This window comes from Myotis brandtii, unplaced genomic scaffold (genome assembly GCF_000412655.1).
Source record: "Myotis brandtii unplaced genomic scaffold, ASM41265v1 scaffold6, whole genome shotgun sequence".
NCBI classification, from domain to species: domain Eukaryota; kingdom Metazoa; phylum Chordata; class Mammalia; order Chiroptera; family Vespertilionidae; genus Myotis; species Myotis brandtii.
This window is the reverse complement of record NW_005370271.1, coordinates 3,310,145-3,337,963: the sequence shown is the minus strand read 5'-3', so window position 1 is coordinate 3,337,963 and position 27,819 is coordinate 3,310,145. Positions and strand designations below refer to the sequence as shown.

The 27,819-nt window shown below is 47.2% G+C and overlaps 1 protein-coding gene across 1 annotated transcript in view; it reads left to right on the top strand.

Annotated features, from left to right (window-relative positions):
• The window catches only part of LMTK2 (lemur tyrosine kinase 2), a 112,164-nt gene extending 85,048 nt beyond the window's left edge, over positions 1-27,116 (top strand). Inside the window, exons 9-16 of the mRNA XM_005879449.2 lie at positions 5,609-5,742; positions 10,149-10,233; positions 11,721-11,842; positions 13,637-13,786; positions 15,389-18,374; positions 22,063-22,195; positions 22,410-22,652; positions 23,567-27,116. Coding sequence (XP_005879511.1) covers positions 5,609-5,742; positions 10,149-10,233; positions 11,721-11,842; positions 13,637-13,786; positions 15,389-18,374; positions 22,063-22,195; positions 22,410-22,652; positions 23,567-23,595 — 3,882 coding nt within the window. The 3' untranslated portion in view covers positions 23,596-27,116. The remainder of the gene's footprint in view (positions 1-5,608; positions 5,743-10,148; positions 10,234-11,720; positions 11,843-13,636; positions 13,787-15,388; positions 18,375-22,062; positions 22,196-22,409; positions 22,653-23,566) is intronic.
• The last annotated feature ends 703 nt before the right edge of the window (positions 27,117-27,819 follow it).

Sequence of the window (27,819 nt, the reverse complement as noted above, 5' to 3'; positions counted from 1 at the left end):
CGAGGGAGCAGCGGATGCTCCTGCGGGCTGCAGAGTCTAGGCGGTGGGTGAGGAGAAGCAGGTTGGCATCTGCTGAGAAAGATCAGTTGGATGAAAAGCAATGACACCACTGGGGAGACCAAACTGCAAGTTGAGGTGATAGAAGGGCGTAGGTTACACTTGGCTCTTGTCTTCATCTTTCTCCCTTCCCCAGGCCTGGCTGCTGCCCTGGGTCCGTGGCGCTGGCTCTTTGCTGGCAGGCTGTCCTGACTGCTTGTGTCCAGGCCGTCCTGCCCTCCGGACGCCTGCTTCACTCCACCCTGGGTTTGCTGAGGCTGGTTACTCTGTAGCAGGCTCTGTGTCCTCCCTCACGTCACAGGTCCTCACTGCTGGGGCACCGAGGTGCACACCTGGGGTTGATGCGTCGGGTGAGCGCGCGGGGAAACTGTTCTCTCTAGGAATCTGATGCCACTAGAACATTTAAAATTACACGTGTGGCTGGCACGTTTCAGTTGCGCAGCTCTGCTCCATGTTGTGTCTGGAGAAGTACAGTATGAGGTTCAGGTGTACTCTGAGTTTTAGAACAGTCCACACTCCTGTTCTTAAAGTAAAATCTGTTACATTTCCTAGTTAACAAAGATAAAACTTTCAAACAGAATCAGTTAGATTTTACTTAAAGTAAAATACTTTCCATATTGCCTCTTTTTGCTAGCTTTAATGTGCAAAATAATGAAGTAATAAATATTAAGCCCAATAAAATGTTGAAACTAGAGATTTTCTCCTAAATTCATTATTATATTGTTAAATTGAAATATGATAGACTGCTTTGTGGAAAATGATTGTCTCAACTTTGATTTGGGAGAACGTCTTTTAAAACTTCTCAGTAAGTTCTTCTTTTCCCCCTCACTCATTAAGCAATGGTATCCACATTAAGCAATGGTGTCCCTCGATATCCACAGGGGATTGGTTCCAAAATCCGCCCAGATACCAAAATCCACAGATGCTCAAGACCCTTATGTACAATGGTGTCGTATTTGCATATAATCCATGCACATCCTCATGTATACTTTTTTCTTTTTAATCCTCACCTGAGGATATGTTTATTGATTTTAGAGAGAGAGGGAGGGAGAGAAAAAGAGAGAGAAACATCGATGTGTGAGAGAAACATTGATAGGTTGCCTCCTATATGTGCCCATGCCAGGGATTGAACCTGCAACCTAGGTATGTGCCTTGACTGGGAATTGAACCCGCAACCGTTTTAGTATAAGGGATGACACTGCACCTAGCCATCTGACTGGGGCCATCCTGTATACTTTAAATCATCTCTAGATTACTTATAATACCTACTACAATGTAAATGCTATATAAATAGTTGTTATTCTGTGTGGTAACAAGAAAAAAAATCTACATACTCAGTTCAGATGCGATCATTGTGGGTCCAACTACTAGTACATGTCAGCAACAATTTCTTTTTCAAATACTTTTGATCTGTGTTTGGTTGAATCTACAGGTGGGGAACCTGTAGATACAGAGGGATGGCTATATTTGCCAAACTCATGGTGTTATAGATTCTGGGGACACAGAATCAGACAGAGCCCCAGCCCTGTGTAGCTTATTTCTAGTGGGAAGGACAGACAAGCAAAGTGCCAGTTAGGACTGGGGGTGATTTTAAGCAGTGGCTGCTCAGGGTGGAGGCAGGGAGGTTTTGGTCTGATCCACTGGGAAAGCGGTGCCGCTTTTGAGAAAGAACAGATTGGTGGAGTTTCACACAGGACATGTGAGGTTTGAGGTGTCTCTTAGGTCATCCAGGAAAGGGTATCAAGTCAGCAATTGGACAAATGAGCCTAGGGCTCAGGAGATGGAGGGGTTTGGGGCCAGGAAAGGTATTTGAGTGATTTATTTATAAGCCATGGGGTGGGTAGGATCACCCGGGAATGAGTGTCACAGTGATGAGGACCAAGGACTGAGCCCTGGGGTGTGGCAGCACTTATAGATCAGTGAGAGGGGGAGGAGCCAAGAAAGGGCATGAGAAAGGAGTGGCCAGTGGGACAGGAAGAAAGCCAGGAGGCTGTGGGGAAAGGGAATGGGCCCATCACTTGGTTATGCTGGTGAGACTTGGACCACGGACCAGCATGTGGCAGAGGCGGTCAGCCATAGACCTAACCCCTTGGGAGCAGCCACAGCTGAGCATGGGGGGAGGGGCAGTGGAGTTGGGGGAGTGAAGGATTAAGAGAGAGTGGGAGGCCAGGAGGAAGAACAGCCAGAGCAGACCAGGCTTGTAAGGGTTATCTGGGAAGAGAAGAGGGAACTGCGGTGGCAGCAGGAGAGGAGTGGGGGCCGAGGAAACTTGTTTGGGTCTTTGTTGGATTTACCTGAGAGGTATTTGAGCATTGGAGTGGCAGAAGGGATGGGCTCACCAAGAGGTTGAGCTTAGGAAGGCAACGGGGTGACTATATATATAAAAGCCTAAGCGACCAGCCAACTAGCTGATAGCTATGACGTGCACTGACCACCAGGGGACAGGCGCTCAACACACTCTGGGACCCCTCTGGGGATGTCGGACTGCCGGTTTCGGCCCTATCCCCGCAGGCCAGGCCAAGGGACCCCACCGATGCACGAATCCGTGCACTGGGCCTTTAGTCCATATTAACAGACAGAGGTGTGGAGGTGCATAAGGGTGGATGGAGTGGTGGGGGGGGGGGGGCTCAAGTGGTAGTGAGAAAAAGTAGTTGTACAGACAGGGTCCCTGGGGCTGCAGCTGTGATGATAGTCAGCAATGCTCAATATGTGGCTATGTAGGTCATTCATCCTTTCATTCATGTTTTTGTTTAAAAATGATAACTCCCCCCCCCCCCCCTCCAATTCATCCTACCAAACATAAATAACTAAATTTTCAGTTATAAAGCTATTTAGTTGTTTGGTGTTTACATTGTATTTAAATTAATTCATTGTCCTCAGTATCCTGCCAAAAGCTGGATAAAACCCTCATGGCAGTTTGTGTTGGAATTTAAGTAAGTAACCCACTTAAAGGTCTGTTATTCACGGGAGGACTCAAGAAGCCGTTCCCATTTGTTCTGTTAGCTGAGTTCTTTGTATGCATAGCACTTTGCTGCCATCTAGTGTCATAAATTTTTCTTTGAGTTTTTTGGGGGAGGATCTGAGACTTTTTTTGCAGAATACATTGCTGTTTTTAAGTGTTGGGCATTTTTTGAAAAAAAAAATATTTTATTGATTTCAGAGAGGAAGGGAGAGGGAGAGAGAGAGAAAGAAATATCAATGATGAGAGAGAACCATTGATCGGCTGCCTCCTGCACACTCCACACTGGGGATCGAGCCCGCAACCTGGGCATGAGCCCTTGACTGGAATCGAACCTGGGACACTTCAGTCCCCAGGCTGACGCTCTATCCACTGAGCCAAACTGGCTAGGGCAGTGTTGGGCATTTTTAATAGCGAACCAAAGCAGTAATCCGACTACTCACTAAACATGGTTAAAACATAAATAAAACAAACTAGATATCGAAAAACAGCTTTGTTTTGGATAGAATAGATCAATTTTTAGTACTTATTTAATAGGAACATTTTTATTATATAATTAAAGCTTTTATTTAGATTTTTCTTTTAAATGAAGAGCTCTTACAGATCTTTCTATCTAACCCTGGATCCTGCCAGTCATCACAAATCTCACCCATGAGAAACTGCTTAGGCTCCTTGTAATTGTTGATGTAAACTCCTCACCCAGGTTAGGGATCTGTGGGGAGAGGCTTTGGGTTTTTGCCCAGCTAGAAACATTAGGAGTGTTAGCATTAGGAAGCAGAATCTCCTGTTGGTTATGTTTGTCTTCTAGTGAAATTTGGGGAGTGGACTCAGTTGTGGAGAGAAGATACTTTAAGAACAGTGAGTGGTAATGAATATATTTCAGATAACCTTGGGCAGTAACTGCGCCCACTCTGCCTCCCTCTGCCTTCATGGCAGAGTCTCTCGTGAAGTGTTCCTAGTTTGCCAGCAACTTCTGTGTTTGCTTTGAGAATTAGCCAGACACAGCCAGTGTAATGCTACCTGGTGTGGGGTAACTTTTACCGTAGATGGGTACTTCTGGAAAGGGATTAGACAAATGAATTTAAGCTGCCATTTCATTGGTAATATAAATAAATTAAGCTATTTGTTTTCATACTTAGTTTCCATGTGGTCTACCTTATAAAAATCCCACAGCCTGTAGGCCTGGACTTTTTTTTGCTGGAATTTTTCTGGGTTAATTTATTGTCATCCAAATTGTTTTTATTCCCACCACTCCATGCTGGGGAGAGCTTAGCATGATTGTATAAAGCTTTAATTTGGAATTAAATCACATCAATAAATATTTAGTCGTATGGTAAAGAGAATGCAGAATACTTATTTCCTCAAAGTGAATTCCCGAAAGCACACAGTCTGGAATGAAAATGAATTAGTCATGAAATAAAGACAGTAGTAACATGGGGAGCCAGGCGGAGTACCTGGGAGCTAGCTCAGTGTTTACCTGTACGTGTAGTGCGTGTCTAAGTGTGAGTTTGTGCATCTTCCTGCCCAGGCTGCTGTCCTTTGAATAGGCTGCTTAGCTTCATGAATTTTTCTTGAGGGACTGGAATGTTCTTTCTCACGGTGGTCTGTTGTGGCCAAAAGGTAAACTGAGTCGGGGGGTGAAAGGATTAAGGAAAGACAGATAAGAGAATGAAAGCTGGGTCTCGGTGGGACGCTGCCCCTCTGATGGACAGCGCCAGCGCCCACAAGCCGTGTCTTTTTTTTATAGCAGATGCCACGAGGCAAAGCAGGGGCGTGATCAAGTTGTTTACAGCATTCTCGTGAGTTCCAACCTCACTCAACTACATGCACCTGAACTCTAGCACAAGGCACGTGGGGTTACGTATTTGGACCATAGGTTCAAGCTTACAACCACAGCCGTTGGCTATAATTGTGCTGGGCGGGCCCTGCCCTCCAGCTGGGACTTGCACGTGGCAATGAGAGGACCCTGTCCTTTCACTAGTCCGAGGCTTGAACCTAGCCAAGACACTGTAACCGCGCCCCATAGTGGTCTTTGCACAACACGGGGCCTGGGGGAAGCTGGCAGACACCTGAGGCAGTTGGTACCAGTACTGTACTTACTTACCCTTTCTTTTCCCGTTTCATTGTTCTGTCCCTCTGCCTTGTTCATGAGCGCCTGGGGGTAGCCTTCATGATGGGGTGCTCTCTGACCTGTGTCTCCAGGCACCCCCAAAGGTAGTGCTAGGGACACCGTTTCTTTTACTCTCTTATCATCTCTGTTCCCTGGAAATTTCTGTACTTCTGCCCTTAGTTTAAAGTGTGCACCATTGCAAAGTTACCTGTTTTACTGTTTTGTCTTACATGGGTTTATATAACAAAGATAAGCTGGCGTTTAATCAGAATGATCCTAAAGGTGAATAGTGTTTTCTATACTTTCGAAGTATTTGGTTGAAGTATTTTGTAATTTGAAACTTGTTCAGTCTGAGATGCTTTATTAAGCTAACTCTAAGCGATTTCTAATAAATAATCTTCATAACTAACGTCAGTTAAGGCACATGTTTAGTTGCCCATTTGTTGTCTGCTTGTAAAAGCAAACTGCACTGATCTTTGCAGGGCGATCTGAAAGCGTACCTGCGCAACGAGCAGGAGCACGTTCGGGGGGACTCGCAGACCATGCTGCTGCAGCGGATGGCGTGTGAGATCGCCGCGGGGCTGGCCGCCATGCACAAGCTGCACTTCCTGCACAGGTGGGTCCGTCCGGCGGGGAGAGGCCGTGCAGTTTGTCAAAGGGCCTATCAAAAGCTCCAAGAGACAGGCTGTAGAGTCTGCTCTGGTTTAAATCGTAGAAGCTGCCCTGTGCAGAAAGGTAAACACCTTTCTGTCAAAGCTTTCCGGTCCTACTCACACAACCGCAGCTCCTCGGGCACATTTTGTTCAGATCATTGATGTAATTTTTGTAATTAAGACAACAAAGGGCTTTGAGTCCCACCTGATATGATGGTTCCGTGAACCCAAAGGGAGAGTTCTGCTTATTCTTTAGCCTTTTGAGCTCTGATTTATGTTTAAAATATGTTTAACCCTTTTCGGTCCAACGTCAAGGCTGACTTGACAGACCAGTTTCAAAAGATACCACACTATGAAATGTTTTAAAGAATAAACTCTTTGATTGAACATACTTAATAATATAACCAGTGAATTTTTGGTTTAAACTTTAAAATAAGAACATTAAAAAGTTCAACATTCAATCCCGTCAATTAATTTGGACCAGACTGTTTGAATTCCAAAAATAAAATTGGACCGCAAAGGGTTAAAATTATTTCTTGGGTCTCCTGGGAAACCAGGCAGTGTCTCTTTAGTTGAATTTAATTAAAACATTTAACTCTTAATAATCTAAAGACCTAAAAAGGGACACCTGTGTGTATTGATGTGAAGGAATGTCTATGAAACATTATATTTTTTAAAAGGCAGGTTGGCTCGGCTGGTGTGGCTTAGTGGTTGAGTGTCAACTCAGGAACCAAGAGGTCGCAGGTTCGATTCTTGGTCAGGGCACATGCCTGGGTTTTGGACTCAATCCCCAGGAGGGCGCGGGCAGGAGGCAGCCAATCGATCATATTCCTCTCTCTCATTGATGTTTCTATCTCTCCCTTCCTCTCTCTAAAAATCAATAAAAAAAAAAATTTTTTTTTAAAGGCAGATTAGACTGGGATATATTTATAGAATGACAATTTTTTAAAGATTGTATTGATTTGAGAAAGAGGGGGGAAAGGAGAGGGAGATAGAGAAACATCGATCAGCTGCCTCCTGCACGCCCTCTACTGGGGATCGTGCCCACAACCCTGGCATGTGCCCTGAATGAGAATCAAACCGGCCAGGGCGGTAGAGCATTTTTAAAGTTGAAATTTAGAATGTTTATTGGCTGACTCAAAGTCAGATTTTCTGTGTTGGTTGAAAATAGAATAGTCCACATGTCCAGCTGAAAGCTGTGAGCTGCATTTGGAAACTGCTGTGGTAAAGCTCCCCAGTACATTTTATTTTTACTATCGTTTAAGAAGAGAGCTAGGCCTGGCTTTAGCCTGCATGTTTGCAGTCGGACACAGGACATTCATGACACTCAGTGGCTTTCAGTCATTTTGCTTGCCATTTGCTACCAGGAATTCAGATTATTCAGGAAAGCACAAGCAGGAAGTGGGGGTGTGGTTGGTTTTGGAAAATGGCTGCAGTGGCATTGAGCTGCTCATGAGAGCAGTCCTTTTGCAGATGGTAAACTCCAGATCTGGGGGGAGTTGAGGACAAGTCGGGTGGGGACTCCTTAGAACCGCGAGCTCCCAGGCCGTGTCTGTCAGCCCCACTCTCTCGGGTGGCTGAGTCGTGTGCAGCCACTGACAGCTGCGGCGACAGGAGGCTCTGCCAAGGGGGCGAGCCAGAGCCTTGAGAGCCTTTCAGAGCCGGATCGCTGGCAGCCTGCCCACTGGACCTGTTTTTCAACTTGAAGGAAGAAGATACTGGGTGTGTTTGTGTTTCCTGACCAGAACCAGCATTGACGTCAAGAGTTAACTCTGTTGTTAAGAAGTCGCACCTTGTGTTTTTCTCATCTTTAGCTTTGCATGTTCTGGGCTTCAGAGAATATTTTTTACCAGTTTTTGAATCAAATTATATCATTATTATCTTGAATCTGGGTAGCACGTTAGCATTTCCTGTGTATTTTATTTTATCCTGATAAAGATTAGCCCTTGCAGGTTCAGCCCTGTTGTTTTCGTGAGGGCACGGAGGCTCTCATGTGCTGAGCGACTTGGCCAGAGTTACCCAGTTCTTAAGCAGTGGAGCTGAGACTATAGTGCCCGGGTCTGACAGTGGTGACTGGGGTGTTGGGAGTGGAGGGAGGGAGCAGGTTTCGCAGAAATCCCCCCAGTCATGCCACTGTCTTCTTCCCCCTCAGCTCTGGCTCAGTTAGAGAGGCTTCCTTTCTTTCCCTGGGACGGTCAGTTGAACTGTATTTGAGGTTTGCAGTGCCATTTACAATGTGCAGATGCCTTTTGCACATAATGTCCCATCTTTCACCTGACCTTCACATCTGAAATCTAAAGGCCTACAGTGACCACGAGTAAGGAGAGGAGGGAGGAAGCGGGCAGTCCAGGAACTGCTTGAATGGCCTGAGCAGAACTCCGAAGGGGCTGCAGCCAGCCCCAGGCTGAGACTAGAAAACACACACACACACACACACACACACACACGGACACGCACACGCACACACACACCACCCCCCGTCGGAATGCTGGCACCCAGCTTTAAATTCTGGGCTCAGGAGGGAGGTGTGCGGAGGCTGAGAAGGGTCTGTGTATAGAAACTCCAGAGATGCTCATTAGTGGTGCTCAGTAGCAGGACCTCTGTTGGCAAAACCTGCACACTGTCCAGCTGCAGCTTTGGGTCCAGTGGATAAGCTGCCCCCTTCAAGCTTTCATGTTTCTGCCCTCAAATGGCATACTACTTCTGTCCCTCCGTCCCTTTTTCTTCTCTTTCTAAATGTAGGGGCCAATTCTGTTCTTAAGATTGGAAGTTTCTCTATTATTTGTAGCAATGGAGTCGGGGGGCAGGGGGCCCAGGTTTTTCCCACACACATCCACAGGTCTGAAGGCTTCTGGATGGAATGCTGAAAATCACCGTGTGTAAACAGAGATGTGTAGAGAGGAATTAGTGTAACTTAATTATTTGGGAGAGTAATTGGAAATTCAGATCAGCACATGTTTGTGGAGGACAATCACCGTGTGTAAACAGAGATGTGTAGAGAGGAATTTAGTGTAACTTAATTATTTGGGAGATTAATTGGAAATTCAGATCAGCACATGTTTGTGGAGGATCAGCCATACGCACAGTGCAGTGCTCTGGCTGTTGACGTATTGTCGTGGATAGTTACTGATGTGGACAGCGTGAAATGCTGCTGTCCTGTCAGCTTTGGGACCCTAACAAAGGCACTTCAATTCTCTGTGCCTTGGTTTTGCTGTCTGCAAATGGGGAAAATAATAGTATCCACCTCAAAGGGTTGTTGTGAAGATTAAATGAGTAACAACACACGTAAAGTGCTTAGAGAAACGAGTTGTGTAAAGTAAGTGCTTTGTAAATATTAGCCATTTGTATATAATTGAGTCAGTGTTATATACCAAGTTGCCATTGAATTATACCAGTGTTAGTTATTGCTGTTGTCATTCTCATGATTATATTTCAGATGTGAGCTTTGGAAATTAAAATCTTTGAAAGTAAGAATTTAAGAGTTAAAGTTTTTGGTCTTCTATCATCATATAAAGACAAACATTTTAAATTTTGGACTATAGATTTTCAGTTTTTGATAACTTTTATTCATGATTTAAAACTATAAGCTCATTTTTAATTTAGTGGCCTTTTTTATGTGTATGCCAGTTGATGATTTTAAAAATTCCAAGGATTAAAGCCAAAATAAAAGAAATTTAATCTGTTGTCTATATAGGAAGTTCCTTTAAGAAAAGTAATTTTTTTTCCAAGTTATGTGTTTTTGAAAATCAGTTTGCTCTTACATAAACTGTATAAGTAAATTGTTTTAAGTAACTCTTGCAAATGTACTCTTTAGCTCCCTGGTGGAGAGGAGGAGTTTGGAGGAGATGAGAGTAATTTGAAAAGGGCTCCTTCTAATGCCTGTGCATCATTGAAAAGGGAGTTAGAAACAAACAGTTTTAATAATGTAAATTGGGGGGCTTGAGGTTGTAACTTTACTAATCTTTACCAGACTATTACTCAAGTAATACAAGTTATTGTAAAAAATATTCAGACAATTTAGACAGTAGTATTTTAGAGTTCCTTCTTGACCACTCTTAAAAGACTAGGAAAGGAGCCACAAACCTGGTGTTAATGCAGCACAAGGTACAGATATGCTCAGTATTTGACCTTAGCCGTCATAGCTATTTGCAAAAATATCTGATCATCTCCATTATTTAAGTCACTAAACTATAATATATAATCCATTTGCTATAAAAAAAAGAATTTTAAACTATAAATTATTAAGTAGGGAGCTCAAAATACTACTCTGATTCCCAGAGAAAGCCTTTTTCCATAGCGATGTCCTGTCACGTTTTCTGTTCACGGATTTTCCTTGTTCTTGAGTTCACTTCACTCTCTCTGTTTTCAGCGACTTAGCCTTGCGGAATTGTTTTCTTACCTCGGATCTAAATGTGAAAGTGGGAGACTATGGAATAGGATTCAGCAGGTACAAGGTAAGCCAGAGCTTCACAGGTTCTCTCCTTAGTCGTTAGTCTGATTTAATTTTTCCTGGTCCCAAGGTGGTGATAGCACAGAATGCCACTCCTTTTCTGAAAGAGGGTGAGAATCTTGTGCAGGTGGCCTTTTTGGAGAGTTCCAGTCATTTAAGTGGGAGTGTTGGCGTCTGATATGTGGTTTTTCTAAATCAGTGACTTTGTCCTGGAGGTTTGGTTTCAGCTTCCCCGATGCTTTGTTTAAAAAGACGTGCACTGGGCCTTGGCCGGTTTGGCTCAGTGGATAGAGCGTTGGCCTACGGACTAAAGGGTCCCGGGTTCGATTCCAGCCAAGGGCACATGCCCAGGTTGTGGGCCCGATCCCCAGTGGGGGGGTGTGCGGGAGGCAGCCGATCAATGATTCTCTCTCATCATTGATGTTTCTATCTCTCTCTCCCTCTCCCTTTCTCTCCGAAATGAATAAAGAAATATATTATAAAAAAAAAAAAAAGACGTGCACTGGGTGTGATTGACATAGTTTGATGCTATATAATAAATGTTAGTGTGCATTGGGCAGTATAATTAATGCCATGTGTATAATAAAATACACATGTCACATAACTATTTCTCCCTTCTATGTTCAGTAAAATTTTGGATCGAATTCAGTAAGCTTGGGGTTTAGGTTTTTAAACTGTCACAAACATATCCCCAAAGAAAGGAAGAGTAGGTGAGGTTTTATCTGTGTTGTGTGCAGCCCAGCTGAAGGGAAGGAGGTAGCTTGATGTGGAGCAAAGAAGGGAACTGTCCGCTCCACGCTGCCCGGAGACCTTGGCGCAGCCGCTCGACCTCCTTTTCTGAGCAGCAACATGAGGATAATATCTGTGCTGTGCTATGGGGTTCGTGTGGCTCAGTACTTTTTAACCAAAAATTATTATGCGAATATAAGTTGGCCATTTGTTGATATAGTAGCTCTAGTGTCTTGAGCACTTACTGTATATTCCAGGCACTCTGAGGTGCTGGCCTGCATTATCTCATTTAATCCTCACCATGAAGAGAGGGAGGGATTGCATCACCTCCTTTGATGGATAAGGAAAGAGGCCGGGCATATTTGTTTCCTTCCTGGAGTCACCTAGCTGGTTAATGGTTGAACATGGACTTGCAACCCAGCCTGTCTGTTCTGAAGCCTGCGCCCTTATTAACTGGCACCACTCTCCTATTCGGGGCGTAGAGCCCAGCTCTTTCGTTCAGAGTCTGTGTTCTGGGCATCAGATACAGTGTACCTTCCTTTTCCAGGAAGGATGACTGAGCGAGTGTTTGTGCTGAGAGCAGCTCATGAAGCCCAGGAGGCTTTGGAGAAACCTCACCCACCTCCTGCCCAGAAAGTCTCTCTTTATGCCCACTTTCTTTTGGGTTGAGTATTGTTTTCTGAGAATGACCTGGAATTAAATTACTGAGCTCATTAAAAGTATGAAAGAATTCAAAATTCTGTGTGCTTTCTAACAAAACAGGAGGATTATATTGAAACAGATGATAAGAAAGTTTTCCCTCTGCGATGGACTGCTCCAGAGTTAGTAACCAGCTTTCAAGACAGACTACTAACTGCAGATCAAACTAAGTACAGTAACATTTGGTATGTATTCATCTACCATTCTACTAGGCTTTTGTGTAGCAATGTCCTAACTCTTTCTCCTGGAGCACTTTCTTAAAGGGAGTAATTGAATAAGATGTAGGGACTCAAGAGTGCCTGGTGGTATGGAAAAGACAATGTACGTATTGATATGGCAGTAGTCACATTGCAGTGACATAATTAACTTTTTGAATACTGCCTCTCTTACCCATTCAACAATAATAAGCTCCATAAAAGCAGGATCCAAGTCCATTTTCTGTGCCTACCACAGGGTCTGGCATATAATACAAATTTAATAAATATTTATTGAAGTGAATGAAAACACAGAAAGGCTAAGTACTTCTTGAACTTGATCGAGAAATGTCGGTCCTTTTATTTCCTCTGATAGAAATGATCTCTCAGCTTAGATACTGAATATGCTGATTGTTTTCACTGATTTGTGAAATTAGCATCGGAGAATTTAATTCATGTTATATTGTATTGTACAATGTCAGATAATACATTTATTTAATTCCATACAGCTTATTCAGACAAGCATTCTGGTGGGTATTGATCACAGTCACGTAAACCATCATTATCCAAACCTCGCTGGATATCAGAATCAGGAGGGAGCTTTTCAGAAAAACCATTTCCTAGGCCACACCGGCATCTGCCAGCTAAGAGTCCTGGGGGCGCAGGATCCTATATACCAAAGTGTTCCTGAAAGCTGCCCAGATAACACACATGCTCAGCCCGGTGTGGGAGCCACTGCCATAAGGAGGAGACAATCATGCAGGACAGAAGGCAGGAAACGTGGGAGAGAAATTCGGAGACCACGGAGAGGAGGTGAAGGGTCAGTGTCCATCTGACTTGAGCAGCAGAGGCCACTTCCCTGGGGACCAAGCAGTGGACATGAGAGCAAGTGGGACCAGCAGAGAAGGGGCCTTCCTGCCTTTGGTAATGGCTGCACACCTGGAGGCATTGAGAGGCTGGGCAGGTGGCGCTCTTGGCACACAGATAGCTGGCAGAGTGATGGAGGGAAATCCCTTCATAACAGCAACATGCCCCCAACTACGGGAATAACTACAAGAAATGTGTGGGCTCTAGCCGGGTTGGCTCAGTGAACAGAGCGTTGGCTGTGACTGAAGGGTCCCAGCTTCGATTCCGTATACATGTGCCTCGGTTACAGGCTTGATCCCTGGCCCTGGTCGGGGCTCATGTGGGAGGCAACCAATCAATGTGTCTCTCTCACATCGGTGTTTCTGTCTCTCCTCCTCCCACTTTCTCTAAAAAATCAATGGGAAAATATCCTCGGGTGAAGATTAACAAAAAAAAAAAGAAAAAGAAATGTGAGGGTCCAACAGGGAAGAGTTGTTCGTGTAAAGATTTCTTTTAGATCCATTATGAATGGAACTCTTTTTCTACCATAAAACTCAGAATTCAGTATATTTATTTTCTATCTAACCATTTTGCTGAACTCTTAAGTCATTTTCATGATCTTTCAAATAATTTCTTGACTTTTGAAGTTGAGAGTCAGATTAGCTCCTCCCTGTAATTGTGCCTGTGTCTGTTTCACATGGTTTTGCATTGGCCAGAACTACCAGAGCTGTGTTTACCAGTAGGTAAGAGAAGTCCTGCTTGCCGTGGTCCTCAGTTTCGTGAGAATGTCTCTTTTTCAGATCATGTTAGAGAGCTGTCTTTACTGCCTTTCAGTACACACCTTGTTCTTAAAGTTCCTAGTGACTGCACAAATAATGTGGATGTTAAAAATTCAATGTCTAAAGGGAGAAAGAAATAATCACTTTCTTTTTCCCTCAGGTCCCTGGGTGTGACGCTCTGGGAACTTTTTGATAATGCTGCTCAGCCGTATTCCAACCTTTCCAACTTGGATGTTCTTAACCGGGTCATTCGAGAGAGAGACACAAAACTCCCCAAGCCCCAGCTGGAGCAGCCTTATTCTGACAGATGGTTGGTGACTTCCTGTTTCTGTTTTTATACAGTAAATGTTGTATTTTTCATTTGTATACTATTCATGACTTTTAAAAGAATTAATGTATATTTTTATAATTTAACATTGTTTTTGAAAAATGTATGGAATAAGTAGGAATTTTTGTGTATTATGCACAATAAAAAATGTGAATTCAGATTCATTAAAGTCAACAGTAATTGAGTTTGCTATTGCGGAATTGTTTTCAAATGAGGCTAGCTATAAGTGATATCTAACATGTGAGAAAAAAGATAGCATAAAAATGATAATATTTAAATTGGCAGTTGAAACTAATTTGCATAACATAACATGTTCACATTTGCAAAACAAACTTATTTTTTATGCGTCTTTGAACCAGTTCTTACTCCATTTCCAATTAGGATCTGGTTCACTTCCCTTTAGGCCTCTGTGTACACCCCTGTGTGCCCAGCTGGCATTGCCCCTGAAGGTTGGTGCCCCTGCCTATAGGCAGTGCTCAGCTTCCCAGGTTGCTAGAACCATTGCCTCAGAATAACTTGGTATATACGCTGTAAGTTAAATACTTTGAAGTTGTCTTTGCGCATGGCTACCCTCGGCTGTGTTCAGCCAGCCCTTGGAAGACCAACTCCTGGCTGCTTCCTTCTTGGGCTTCATTCTCTCTCTTCCCTCCACTTGCAGCTCCTTTTATGGTCTAAGGAAACCATGTGCTGCAGAAGATTATAGTGTTACTGTTCGTCAGGGGAGTAGTGAGATGAGTTACAGCAGCATTTGTCTGTGTGAGTTTTTGCAAAATAAAGTGAATAAATCTACAAACTCAAGGCAAGTGCATTCTTTCCACACAGAATACCTGTGACAATTGTTTCACGAGGACAGCATGTTAAAACTGTTCTTTCTGAATTCAGTAGACAAGTCCTTGGTTAAACACCAGAGGAACAAATGACAAGGCAACAGAATTGCCGTGATCCTGTGGAATGTCCTGAGAACACAGAAGTTAGTGGTCACATGCATTATTTCTGCATTTCCTCTCTCACCATGGTCTCACCAGGAACTGAACGACTTCATGTGGCCAGCAGTGATTCAAGTGTAGAAACTTCTGGGATGTCCAGTTGGCTTAGGGCAGCGGTTCTCAACCTGTGGGTTGCGACCCCTTTGGGGGTCGAACGACCCTTTCACAGGGGTCGCCTAAGACCATGGACAAACACATATATAATTACATATTGTTTTTGTGATTAATCACTATGCTTTAATTATGTTCGACCCTTTCACAGGGGTCGCCTAAGACCATCGGAAAATACATATATAATTACATATTGTTTTTGTGATTAATCACTATGCTTTAATTATGTTCAATTTGTAACAATGAAAATACATCCTGCATATCAGATATTTACATTACGATTCATAACAGTAGCAAAATTACAGTTATGAAGTAGCAACGAAAATAATTTTATGGTTGGGGGTCACCACAACATGAGGAACTGTATTAAAGGGTTGCGGCATCAGGAAGGTTGAGAACCACTGGCTTAGGGGCTCTTGTAAAGTCTTTTCTTATTCTAAAAATGATGTGTTATCAGTCCGTTAACTACCTGTCGTGTGTCCCTCAGGTATGAAGTTTTGCAGTTCTGCTGGTTGCCACCAGACAAGAGACCAGTAGCCGAGGACGTGCACAGACTGCTCACCTACCTGCGCATGCAAAGCCAGAGGGACTCGGAGGTCGACTTCGAACAACAGTGGAACGCTCTTAAACCAAATACACACACCAGGGACACTTCCAACAGCGCTGCGTTCCCCATCCTCGACCATTTCTCCAGGGATCGGCTTGGTCGTGAAATGGAGGAAGTCCTCACCGTGACGGAAACCAGCCAGGGCCTGAGCTTTGAGTATGTCTGGGAGGCAGCTAAGCACGACCACTTTGATGAACGCAGCCGGGGCCCCCCAGACGAGGCCTTGTCTTACACGAGCATCTTCTTTCCAGTTGAAGTGTTTGAGAGTTCACTTTCAGATCCCGGGCCCGGGAAACAGGACAGCAGTGGCCAGGAAGTCCCCGTGAGAGCCCCGGGAGTGGTTCCCGTTTTTGATGCCCACAACCTTTCTGTTGGAAGCGACTATTACATCCAACTAGAAGAAAAAAGTGGTAGCAACTTGGAGCTCGATTACCCACCTGCACTGCTTACCACTGAACTGGAGAATCCAGAGAGGACGAGTGACAAGGCGCCCCAGTTTCTGACACTCAGGGGCCTTGAGTTTGAGGAATCCAGTACAGATGAGGATTTCTTCCAAAGCAGTACAGACCCCAAAGATCCCAGCACCCCTGAGGACATGCGTGCCACCAGGGGCCCCGAGAGCCCTTTCAACAATATATTTAATGATCTTGACAAATCGGAGGATCTGCCCAGTCACCAAAAAATATTTGACTTAATGGAACTGAATGGAGTTCAAGTGGACTTTAAGCCGACCACTTTAAGTTCAAGTTTGGACGACCCCAAAGACGCACTAATAACAGGCCACCTTGAGAAAGAAAAGCCCCACAAGCTTTTTGACTGTGAGCCTCTTTGCTTCTCAGAAAGCCTTGCGCACCAAGATAATTTTGATCCACTGAATGTGCAAGAATTGTCAGAAAACTTTTTATTTCTTCAAGAGAAAAACTTATTAAGAGACTCATTGTGTAGCAAAGAACATATAAATGACCTTCAAACAGAACTTAAAAATGCTGGTTTTACGGAAACCATGTTAGAAACTCCACGTAGGAACACTTTAGACGCCGAGTTTAAGTTTGCTGAAAATAAACCAGGCCTTTCTTTGTTGCAGGAAAACATAAGTGCAAAGGGTCAAGACACACGTGTTGTGCTCAAGGACCACGCTTTGAGCACCTCGTGGCCGTCTTCCCCGGAAGTGCAGGTACCTCCTACCTCGCTCGAAACAGAAGGAACACCTCACAGCGCACCAACAGATACGTTCCCGAAGCCGGGAGAAACCACACCCAGGCGTTTAGATGTCAGGATCCATGACGACCGTCTTGGCCAAGAAGCAAATGTAGATTCTGTGACCGTCCCAGTTGAAATTCCCTCTGCCGATGCTGGAGCAAACAGCACAGGCCCTGGGTCCCACGAGCTGACTCAGCAAAGTGAAGAGGCCTCGAGACGGACCCAGAGTGACTCTGCTCTGGTGGATGACATCTTTGCCAGGGAAGCGAGTACAGAGAGTAGTCTGCCGGAACTGAGACAGAACCTGCAAAAGCAACCCCCTTCAGAAGACCATCCCAGTGACCGTCCACTAGAGAAGAGCCCGGGAGCCGGGGACACTTTGCATCAGCTCAGCTGTAAAGATGCTGCAACCGAAGGGGGCTTGGTGTCCGCCCTTTCCTCGGACTCGACTAGTCAGGACAGCCTTTTGGAAGATAGCTTGTCAACACCCATTCCAACTTCAGAACAGTCGGTGGAGACCCCCGATTCTCTGGACTCCGTGGACGTCCATGAGGCTCTGCTGGGTCCTCTAGGGGGTGGGCAGGAGAAACTCATGCCCCCTGACAAGCCTGCAGACAGTGGGTACGAGACCGAGAACTTGGAGTCGCCTGAGTGGACTCTGCACCCTGCTCCCGACGGTGCCTCAGCCTCAGACGTGGCCCTAGCAGGCGACAGTCGTCATGGCGAGTTGCCTCCCAACCCTGTCATCGTCATCTCAGACGCAGCTGACGGCCACAGAGGGACCGAAGTGACCTCTCAGACCTCCGCAGCTGGCTCTCAGAGCTCACACCGCGACTCTGCCTACTTCTCAGATAACGATTCTGAACCTGATAAGAAGTCGGAGGGGGTCCAAGGAACCTCAGTGTCAGCTTTGGCATTGGTGATGGGTCAGCCTCTGCCAGAGCCAGTCATCCCGGAGCAAAGTCCTGGCACCACGGACAGTGGCCTGGAAACCAAAAGCAGCCCGCCAGACCAAAGTGGTCTCTCTGCTTTGCAGAATTCCAGTCTCCTGGAATCAGGAGAAATGGCCCAGCCAGCACTGACAGACAGTTCCAAAGAGCTGCATGCTCCTGAAGACGAGGCTGGCAGTCCCTCGAGTGTGGTAAACTCGGAGCTGAGCAGTGGCGATGATTTCGAGGCACAAGAAGAGCCCCCCTGCACCATCGCCTCCACCGGGACAAACACCAACGAGCTCCTTGCGTTCGCCAGTTCCACCCTCCGCTCCGGCAGCCCGTCGGACCTGCCGGTGGATCAGCCCTTCCCCAGCCCCGCGGAGGCCCCCAAGCTGAAGGAGCCGGACATCGAGGGGAAGTACCTGGGGAAGCTTGGCGTGTCGGGGATGCTCGACCTCTCCGAGGACGGGATCGATGCAGACGAGGAAGATGAGAACAGCGACGACTCAGACGAGGACCTGCGGGCGTTCACCCTGCACAGCCTCAGCTCCGAGTCGGAGGATGAGGTCGAGCACCCTGTCCCCGTGATCCTCAGCAACGAGGACGGGAGGCACCTGCGGAGCCTGTTGAAACCCCCGGCGGCGGCTGCTGCTGACCAGCTGCCGGACGCCTGGAAGAAAGAAAAGAAGGCAGTGACCTTTTTTGATGACGTCACTGTCTATCTGTTTGACCAGGTATCTGTTACTTCCACGTCATCATAGTAGAGGGTTCCAGAATGTGGCGGGACATGGAGTGTGCTCTGTTTTCCCACTTTTCATTTTGAGGCCACGGACTGCTTTTTTAAAAAGCCATTTGCGGTTGATGGCTGTTACAATTCCAAGAATATGCAGATATGTAGTTTGCACAGGGAACTCCTGTCAAATTAAGGAAGGACATCTGTGCTCTTCCTGGGTCTCCCGGCAGAGTCCTGCTGAGGTTGGTTACCCTTCACAGACGTTGTTATAATCTGACGTCGCCAGTAACACCCCACACGCAGGTGCACGCTGGCACAGGCTGGCTCATGATTAGCCTTGGAGACGCGGCCCAGTGGCAGTGCCTGTGGGGCAGCAGCAGGGTCTGCGGCTCTCCCTTCCTCCTCCCCCCTTTTTGTTCTCCTCCCCCCTCCTGCCTTCCTCCCCCCTCCTGTCCTCCTCCCCACTGTGGAGCAGGCGGCCGCTGTGCACCACACGAGGTGGGCTCAGACTTTAAAAATGAACCAGCCTGTAATTCAGACTTTTTAAAAAAATATTCTTTGTCGACTAGTCTCTGTAGTCCTTGAATTTGCTTCCTGAATGAGCTAGATGGTGAGGAAAGCTCAGTCACAGACACGTCTGAATGGGACCCTTTGTGTTCCAGAAGGTGTGGGAGTCCTTGGGCCTTGTCTCCTTAGAGCCGCCCGCCTGCCCTCTGTGTTAGTCCTTGGGACTGAGGCTGTCAGGCCTCTCTCAGCTTTGTGCCTCCTCAGGCGAGGTTGTCTTTCCAAGAATGTCATCCACATGGACTTCACAGCATATAACCTTCGGAGGCTGGCCTTCTCTCCAGCACGTAAGGCCTTCGAAACCCACCCAAGGCGCACGGGTCGATAGTGCCTGCCTTTGTGTTGCTGAGCGCTGTTCCGCGTGTGGGTGCCAGTGGTCTCAGCATTCACCTGCTGAGGGACAATGTGGTTTTTCCACTTTGAACAATTGTGTGCAGGTTTTCGAGTGACATAGATGGGGGAGGGGGTGAACACCAGGGGTGTGATTGCTGGGCTGTATGGTAACTGTGTGTTCAGTTTTTTAAAGAAAATGACCTTTTCCACAGAGGCTGTACCACTCCCATCCGCAGTGCAGGGGGTTCAGCTTCTCTTTATCTTCCCCAGTATTTGGTGGTGTCACTCTCTTTTATTTTAGCTTTTCTAATAGCCTCAGTCGTGATCTTAAATTCATTTCCCTGTGGCTGGCCAGTGAGGCTGCACGACTCTTCATTGCGCATTTGTTCCATGCACTCATTTGCTGTCTGTACGTCCTTTTCAGTGAAATGCCCCATCTTTTGCCCATTTTCTTACCTGGATTCTCTGTGTCTTGAGTTTTGTTTGAGTTTTTTAATAAAGTCTAGATATGAGTCCTTTGTCAGATCCATGGTTTGGAAATATTTCTCCCAGTCTGTAGGTTGTCTTTCACAGAGCAAAAGTTTTAAATTTTGATGGACTCCCATTTATCACTTTTTTTTATAGATCATAATTTTTTAAAATCTGTTTTTATTGATTTCAGAGAGAGGAAGGGAGTGGGAGAAAGAGATAGAAACATCAATGATGAGAGAATCATCGATCGGCTGCCTTCTGCACGCCCCCCACTGGGGATCGAGCCTGCAAACCGGGCATGTGCCCTGACCAGGAATTGAACCATGACCTCCTGGTTCCTAGGTCAATGCTCAACCACTGAGCCACACCGGCCGGGCTGGCTCATACTTTTGTTATGTCTAAGCACCCTTCACCAACCCCTAGATCCTGAATATTTTCTCTAAGTTCTATGTTTAGATCTGTTACACATTTTGAGTTGATTTCTGTGTAAGGTTTAGGTTGGGGTTCATTGTTTTATGTTGGGATGTGTGTGCAGCTGTTCCAGTGCTGTCTGTTGAGAAGACTGCTCGCTGTCCATTGAACAGCCTTTGCACTTTCGTCAAAAATTAAATGACCATCTCTCTATGGGTCTATTTCTGAACTTTTTGTTCTGTTCCACTGACTTGTGTATTTACCTCTTTGCCAATACCTCACTCTTGTGATTAAGTCTTAAAATCGGGGGTGTGATTCCTCTATCATTTTTCCTCTTTTTTAAAATTGTTTTGGCTTCTGTAGTTCCTGTAATTTGCCTTACAGATTTTAGAATCAGCTTGTCCATAGCTACAAACAGAAATCATACTTGGATTTTGATGGGAATTGCATGAAACCTAAAGCTCCGCTGGAGGAGAATTGACCTCTTTACTGTGTTGAGCCCGGATCGTGGCCTCTGCCTCTTCATCCGTTGGTTCTTCAGTGTGTGCAGGGTGCCCGCTGTTGCTTGTTTTGCTTACCCTCACGAGGGGATGCTCACTGGTCTCATAAAAGAAGGTGGGCAGTGTTTCTCTTTTTGAAAGAGATTGTGTAGATTTATTGATCTTTTTGAAGAACTGCTTTTGATTTCATAGAGTGTTTTTTCTTATTTTCTTCTCAATTTTATTGATTTCTGCTGTCATTTATTTCCTTCCAGTTGCTTTAGATTTATTTTGCTTTTCTTTTTCTAGACTCTTAAGGAAGACACTTAGCATGTAAGACCTTTCTTCTTTCTAATATGAGCATTTCATGTTATAAACATTCCTCTATGTGTTAGCTGCATCCCACAAATTTTAATGTTGTATTTTTATTCCGTTCAAAATACTTTCTAATTTTCCTCATGGCTTCCTCTTTGATCCTTAGATTATTTATACACATGTTAATTTTTAAGCCTTCGTGGGTGGGGGTTCTCTCTTTAAGGTGTTTGCTGTGCTATTTGAACTCAGCACACCCCGAAATGCAAAGCGGGCCCTGGAGTGAACAGAGAGAGCTCAGGAGCCCTTTGGTTCTGGTTCTGAAAGCAGCAGGAGGGGGTATTCTGCTGCCAGAAAGGGGAGAAGAAGTCCCTTTTTATTCCCTTTCTCGGTCCCAGCCCCAGGCCATCCCAGGGTGGCAGCAGTAGGGGTGCCTGGCTCCTGTGGTCGTGAGGGGGCAAATGCCCTCTCCACCCAGAGGGCCTGTGATCTCAAGAGCGAGGAGAACCCCTGAGCTCCCCTGCGGAGCTGCACGAAGTGTGCAGTGCAGTGGGGGCCAGAGCCCCAGCCGGGAGTACCAGAGACCCCACAGAGATTGAGGCGCCCAGAAAAGCAGCCCCATCAAGCTGTTTCTGAGCTCTCGCTTGCTTCCAAGTGTGCATGGCAGATCTGGCCTGAAATGGCACACTACACACTACAGCATTGAGATGGAGCGGTCGGGGGACTGCCGCTCCAGGAGCCAGTCTGGCCAGAGAATGGCACGTGCACAGGACAGGCTCAGGAGTCCAGGCCGAGAGCTGTGGTTGGGGGCAGGGGCGGGGGTGAAATTCACTGCTGTTTGCTATCTTTGAATTCCGGCCTTCTTCCCGACCCGCCTGCGACTGCTTACTTCTCAGAGGCCCCACGTAGCTGCTTCATGCATTCTGCCCGGGCTTTGGAGCGCGTTCAGTGGGAGAGACAGGGCTGTGTGTTCCTATTCCACCTCCCAGGACCAGAAACCACCTCCTTTAAGATGAGCATTTCACAGCCGGTCGGTCAGACGCACCGCGGCCTGCGATGCGTGCACCTGCGGCTCCCAGGGCAGGCGCTTCCTGACGGGCTTTTTGCTTGTCTTTTCAGGAGACCCCAACCAAAGAGCTGGGACACTGCGGGGCAGAAGCGCGTGGCCCTGAGCGGAGCAGCCCAGCACCGCCATCGGGTTCCCCCTACCTGAGCAGGGGCATAAATTCCGAAAGTTCCACCGATGAAGAAGGTATTTCACTTCACAGACGGGTTTAAAATCAACTAAAAAGAGTGCGTTGTGAATGTAAACATTTGAAGATGACTTCACTGTTGCTTTACGGGACCCACGGCACACCATCTGTTGGCCGCGCGTGTTTGCTGAGCTGCAGGGTGCACTTGTGTGTTTGCTCTGTTCTTTGTCATCAGCCGATCACAGGAGAATGATGTCTCATTTTGCCTTGTAGGTGGAGGCTTTGAATGGGATGACGACTTCTCCCCAGACTCCTTTATGTCAAAGACAACGAGTAACCTTCTTAGTTCCAAGCCATCTCTGCAGACTTCTAAGTACTTTTCTCCACCACCACCGCCCCGGAGCGCGGAGCAGAGCTGGCCCCAGACGGCGCCGTACTCCCGGTTCTCCATCTCTCCCGCCAGCATCGCCAGCTTTTCTCTCACACATCTTACCGACTCGGATATTGAGCCAGGAGGTGAGGGGGTGCTGGCCCAGGGCCCTCCTGGGAGACCCGTCCCCCTGTTCTTGAATGCATGTTAGCCTGCTGCTTGCCTGGCGGGGTAGGGTATGGACAGTTCTCTATGCAGCTTGCAGGGCCACATCCCACCTTCCAGACCCTGTTACTCCAGGGGCTCAGTACTACTTGCAGGTGTCCCCTCGCTGCCCCTGCTGGGCTGGCTGGCCTGGGCAGAAGCGGGACTTGCCCCCGTGTGAGGGCCATCTCTCCTCCCTTTATCTGCTTTTGCTCCTGGCTACCCCACCCCTGTCTCCAGGTCCTCCTCCCCTAGAAGCAGCTCTTCAGAAGGCTATGCTCCTAAGAACACTTGGCCCCAGGTTTGGGATTGAGCCCAAATTCACCCTGGTTTTTCCCAGGAATGTTGATTTTGCCATTAAGTCTTGGTCCTCGTGCGATACCAGAGGCCTGGGTGGGAATCACGGGCAGGCACGTCTGAAGTTGTATTATCTGCACATATGGACCCTTTCTTCCCCATAGCTAGATTGGAAGATAAACGTTAAGAGGTACATTTTTTTATTTGAAGTTTGCAGATCAAATAATAACTAGGAAACATAAAGAGCTTTTGTTTGTGTTTGTGCTGCGCTTAATTGTGCCGATTAGATAATGGGCATGGCCTAACGCCTTGTCAGAGGGGCAGATGTGTGCCGGCCAGAGCCGCTTTCTCCTGCGCCCTCAGCCTCGACATTGACCCAGCGTGGGAGCTGAGCAGATGTGCTTGCTGCCCTGGGAAGAACACCTGGGGCTCGGCAGGTGCTGGGCGTCCGCACTCGCAGCTTCAGTTCCTTTTTCTGCCGTGCAGCTCAGATGCTACCCCGACTGTTTTATCTGGGACAGTCACTTTAACCCCGCTCTGCTTGCTCTCTCCTAAACAGGAAGCAGTGAAGATGGAGAAAAAGATTAGGTGGATGGTGATGCACTCAGGTTCCAGGCTGCTTCCCCGCGGCGGCGGGCCTGTGCTGCCCACCGAACAACGTCATCCACGCGACATCTGCTGAGGCGGGACAGGGAGAAAGACTCAGAGGCGGAGAGGGAGCCAGCACTGGGCCCCGAGCCCGGTACCCACGGCAGGAAGCCCGTCTAGGGAGCCGGGGTCCTGTCTCGCGTGGTTTGCTGCCCTGGCAGCTGCGCGCCTGCAGCCGCTCTCACCACTAAAGACACTCGGGCTCTGGTCTTCCTTGGGGAGGGCCGGCACTGCTCAGGTGCGTGGAGAGCTGTGGGCTCCCGGCTGTTTCTGGTTTCCACGCGGGGTTCTCTGTCCACACCCGTGCATCCGTCTGCGCACGGGCCCAGAGGACGCGTGGTGGGACTGGGCACCGTGAGCCATATTTATTATTTGTAAGAAATCACTAATTGCTTCTGTAATTGCACTGTGGGTACATGTTCTAAGAGTCCCTGATATTGTACAGAATCTTAAGTTATTCAAGGAAAATAAGGCAGGTCAAGCTGGTGCTGCCCACTAGTTTGATTTTTTGGTTGTTTTATAGTTTATTTGCTCTGCATGGTACTTGTAAAGCTGAAATATTTGGAGTGTGTGCAGTCCTTAGAGTTGCTGGAGTTGTACAGATGGCCCTCTTTCGTAAACGATAACTGATTCCGAACGATAGTGCTTCGAGCCTCATAGGAAAGGTTTGGATGAGCCCAGAGAAACTGCTCTTCGGTCGATGGGCTGGAACCCCTGTTGTCTCTTCTCGACGCGGTGGTTTCCCTGTAGCGGAGGAGGCTTCTCTGAGGAGCTGAGGGCCTTGCAGCCTCTGTGTGATTCCCCACCCCGATTTTTAAACCCTTTGGGTAAACACCAACAGGTGGTGCGCCCCAGCACTGAGTGCTGGTTAGACTGTGCGGTCCCCGGGCCCTTCCCCCAGAGGCACTTCCCTCCAAGCTGCCATCACTGGACACCTGCTTGGCTTTCAGAAGCGCAGGCTGCTGTGGCTTCCATGTCCTTGGAACTCGGAGGGAGGAGCTGCTCCCCCAGGCCTCTGGCAACACGAGGGTTTGATTCTGTTTGTAAAAGCTCAGCCTCTGGTGTTGAGCTCTTAATACCCCCAGAGCGGAACTTTCCCCTAGAACCCCTCCGAGGCCTGTCACGGCCAGGTGGCTGGTGTCTGCAGCCGAGGAGGTGCCCTGCATCCCATCCCGCAACTGAGGATGGAGGGACGAGGGACAGCGGCGGAGCCTCCGCAGCCAGCATGTCCTCCTGGTCAGAAGCGGGGCAGCCCTGCCTGGCCGCTCACCCAGACGCCACCCCGGGGCGCACTGCACTGACCTTCCCGTCTGCGTTAAGCACCGAGTTCTCCCCTTGCTTGGAAAAGGACGCGTGTGTCCAGTGCAACCTCATAGTGTTGGTGGCCTCCTCCTGCAGTTCTGAGTCCTGCTCTGACCTCGGGGAGTTCCCGGGGGCTCGGCGTGTCCGTCCTGAAGCCAGGTCTGCAGGCCCCACAGGCTGCCCTTCCCCAGTGTTCTCGGTGCTGAGGTGCTTTCCCACTCCAGCCGGGCCCTAGGCTGACTCCAGGCCCCGGGGGCCCCGGGGTGTAAGTCACAGGAACGCCGTCCCAGGGCGAGATGCAAACGTGTACACTGGCTAGAGTGTCCGTAGTAAATGCTGATCCTTATTACCAATTCTGGTTCACTCCACTAACTTCTTATACTAGCAATAACGTTCCAGAGCGAGAGACTTCAGGTGGAGAAGAGCCCTTCCCCCCCACTTGCTGTGAGCATGGAGTACCACCGGGCGGGGGGTGGGGGGGGAGCGCTGCTGGGAGCTGGACCCTGTGGTGTGCACTTTGAAAAGTTAACAGGGCATTAGAAGGTGATTTTGCCAAAGTTGCCAAACTCTGAGTTTCTTACTTATGGAGACTTCCTGAGCTTTCTGAATTTTTACATCTAACTACCAGCTTGGTTTAGAGAGAAATAAGGCCATTATACTAGATTTTTCAAAGTATAGGTTTAAGGGGTTCAGACTTAATGACTAAAATCAAGCCGATCTATAGAATATATAGTCTTATACAGTCAGCCCAGGCTAAATCTGGTGTTTTGGGGTTGACCATTTTTCACTATGATCAAGGAGATTTTAACAACATAATTCTCATTTTTATTTATTTTAAGTCTGTGTCGCTCTCATAATTGCCAAAAAGGCATTTTATACATTGAGTTGGGGGGGAGGGGTTGGAGTAGATCTTACTGTGGGGTTGCATGGTGGGGAATATTTTATATTTATAATGAACACGTGTGTGAACATGTTCTTTTGAAATCTCAAGCAATACACAGGAAATAAATCGTGTACACTAAAATTTTCAGCCCATTTTTGAAATGCCAGCGTGTGCTTTGTTTTTTTTTTTACTCAGTTGTATAAAAGTAGTGGGTTTTCAAGCAGTACTTGCTCTAGTAAGTTATGCAGTGAAATAAATCAGTGATTCTCTAGGGAATACGGGTGGGGTTTGAAATACCTGCCTCACAACATTTCCTGGCCTCCCTTGGAATTGATCAGGTTTCAATGAGTCCTACTTTGGTGGAGTTTAATCCCATGGTACAAATAATCTAACCTTCATTTCCTTCCTAGCTAGGTGTTAACTTGTGTTATCAATGACTGTTGTAAGTCAAAAAGAATGTAGAAAAGTGCTCCCAAATCCTTCTGAAACTTGGACTGTGGTCTGGGAAGAAGCCATTCATCTTAAGGGTGAACCAGCTCAGCAACGCTGAATTGAAAACCTGTTCATTTTTAAACGTACAGGTGACTGTTTCTATGGAAATGGGTTTATCTAAGACAAGTCTTTGTATGTCTTGCTGCCATGAAACACCTTTAAAAGCCTCTTGGTATTATGTCCATAGGGTGCGTGTAGGGTTAATGACCTAACTTGCCGCATGTTTGCCCCGAGGGCCCAGGTGTGAGGGAGCAGCTCCCGGCTTGACTTGACTCAGCTGGTCATCTGAGAATCCCAGAAGCGAACCCGAACCCGGGTCAGGGGCTGCAAGACACGCGCCTTCTGAGAAATAGCCTTAGAGTAAGAATGCTGTAGTTCCTTCAGACCTGAATCTCAAACACAATCTTCCTAGGTTGTGATGGGGTTGGCTCAAGTTTTGACTGTTAAAAGGAAAGTTCTCTTTAACGTATGAATAAATCCTCAAAGATGTGTTGACAGTATTGAACTGCCACTAGCCGTTACTGGAATGGCTGGACATGTCTAGTAGGTCTCAGAGGAGGACCCCAGGGGCAGTCACACCTGTGCGGTTTCCCTGTTGAACTTTAACACAATCGTAAGAGTTATATTCACGGCAATGTAAGTTAATGAACTTTCAGTTTAAATTGTGTACATTTTTAAATTGTAAGATTTTTACTGTATATTGATGCATAGTGTGATTCAATAAATTGCTTGTAATTTAAAAACTATTTAATATTCAAAATAAATATAGTTATATATTTATAAACTCTTGCTGTGTTCTGTAATTTTAACACGGAGGCCCTGGGTGGGTCGCTGGCACTGCCCTGGTCTCCAGATGCCCTTTTCCGAGACAGACCTGAATCCCACGCGCCCCAGAGAACAGACCGTGGTGACAGGGAAACTGAGCTTTCACGCGCATTTGTGCTGCCTTAACGCGTGGCTGTAATCCGAAGCCTTTGATGGCTTCAGAAGCATTTTAGTTCCTGAGGTCCAGCACCCAGTGAGCAAACCAAGAGGCGAATCCGCTCTAAACCAGCCTTTCCGTGCCCTGAGTGGCCCTCATCCCCATGGCGGGCCTTGCTCTCCTGGTCCCAGCGGCCAAGAGCACCTGACAGGCTCTTACCAAGACTGACCACACTTGGCCCCAACTCGGGTTATAAGAACTCCCATGTGACCCTCAGGGAGGAGATGGGGACCTGTGACCTCCCCTTCAGAGATGCCCAAGACAGGCAGCGAGAGACAGCGCTGACCCTGACCCTGCGGGGGTGGGGCACAGGCTCCTGCGGCACCGGCCACGGTCTCGCTGCACTCGGGGCGCGTCCTGTCAGCCCCCAAGGACCCGAGCCAGACGCTTTCCACGCGCCTGTGAACAGTGCGACTGGGTAAAGCACGTGGGTGCAGAGCCGGGTTTGTGCCCGAGCTGCCTGCCTGCTCCCCGGAAACCTCACACCGGCGACCAGTTATTTCCC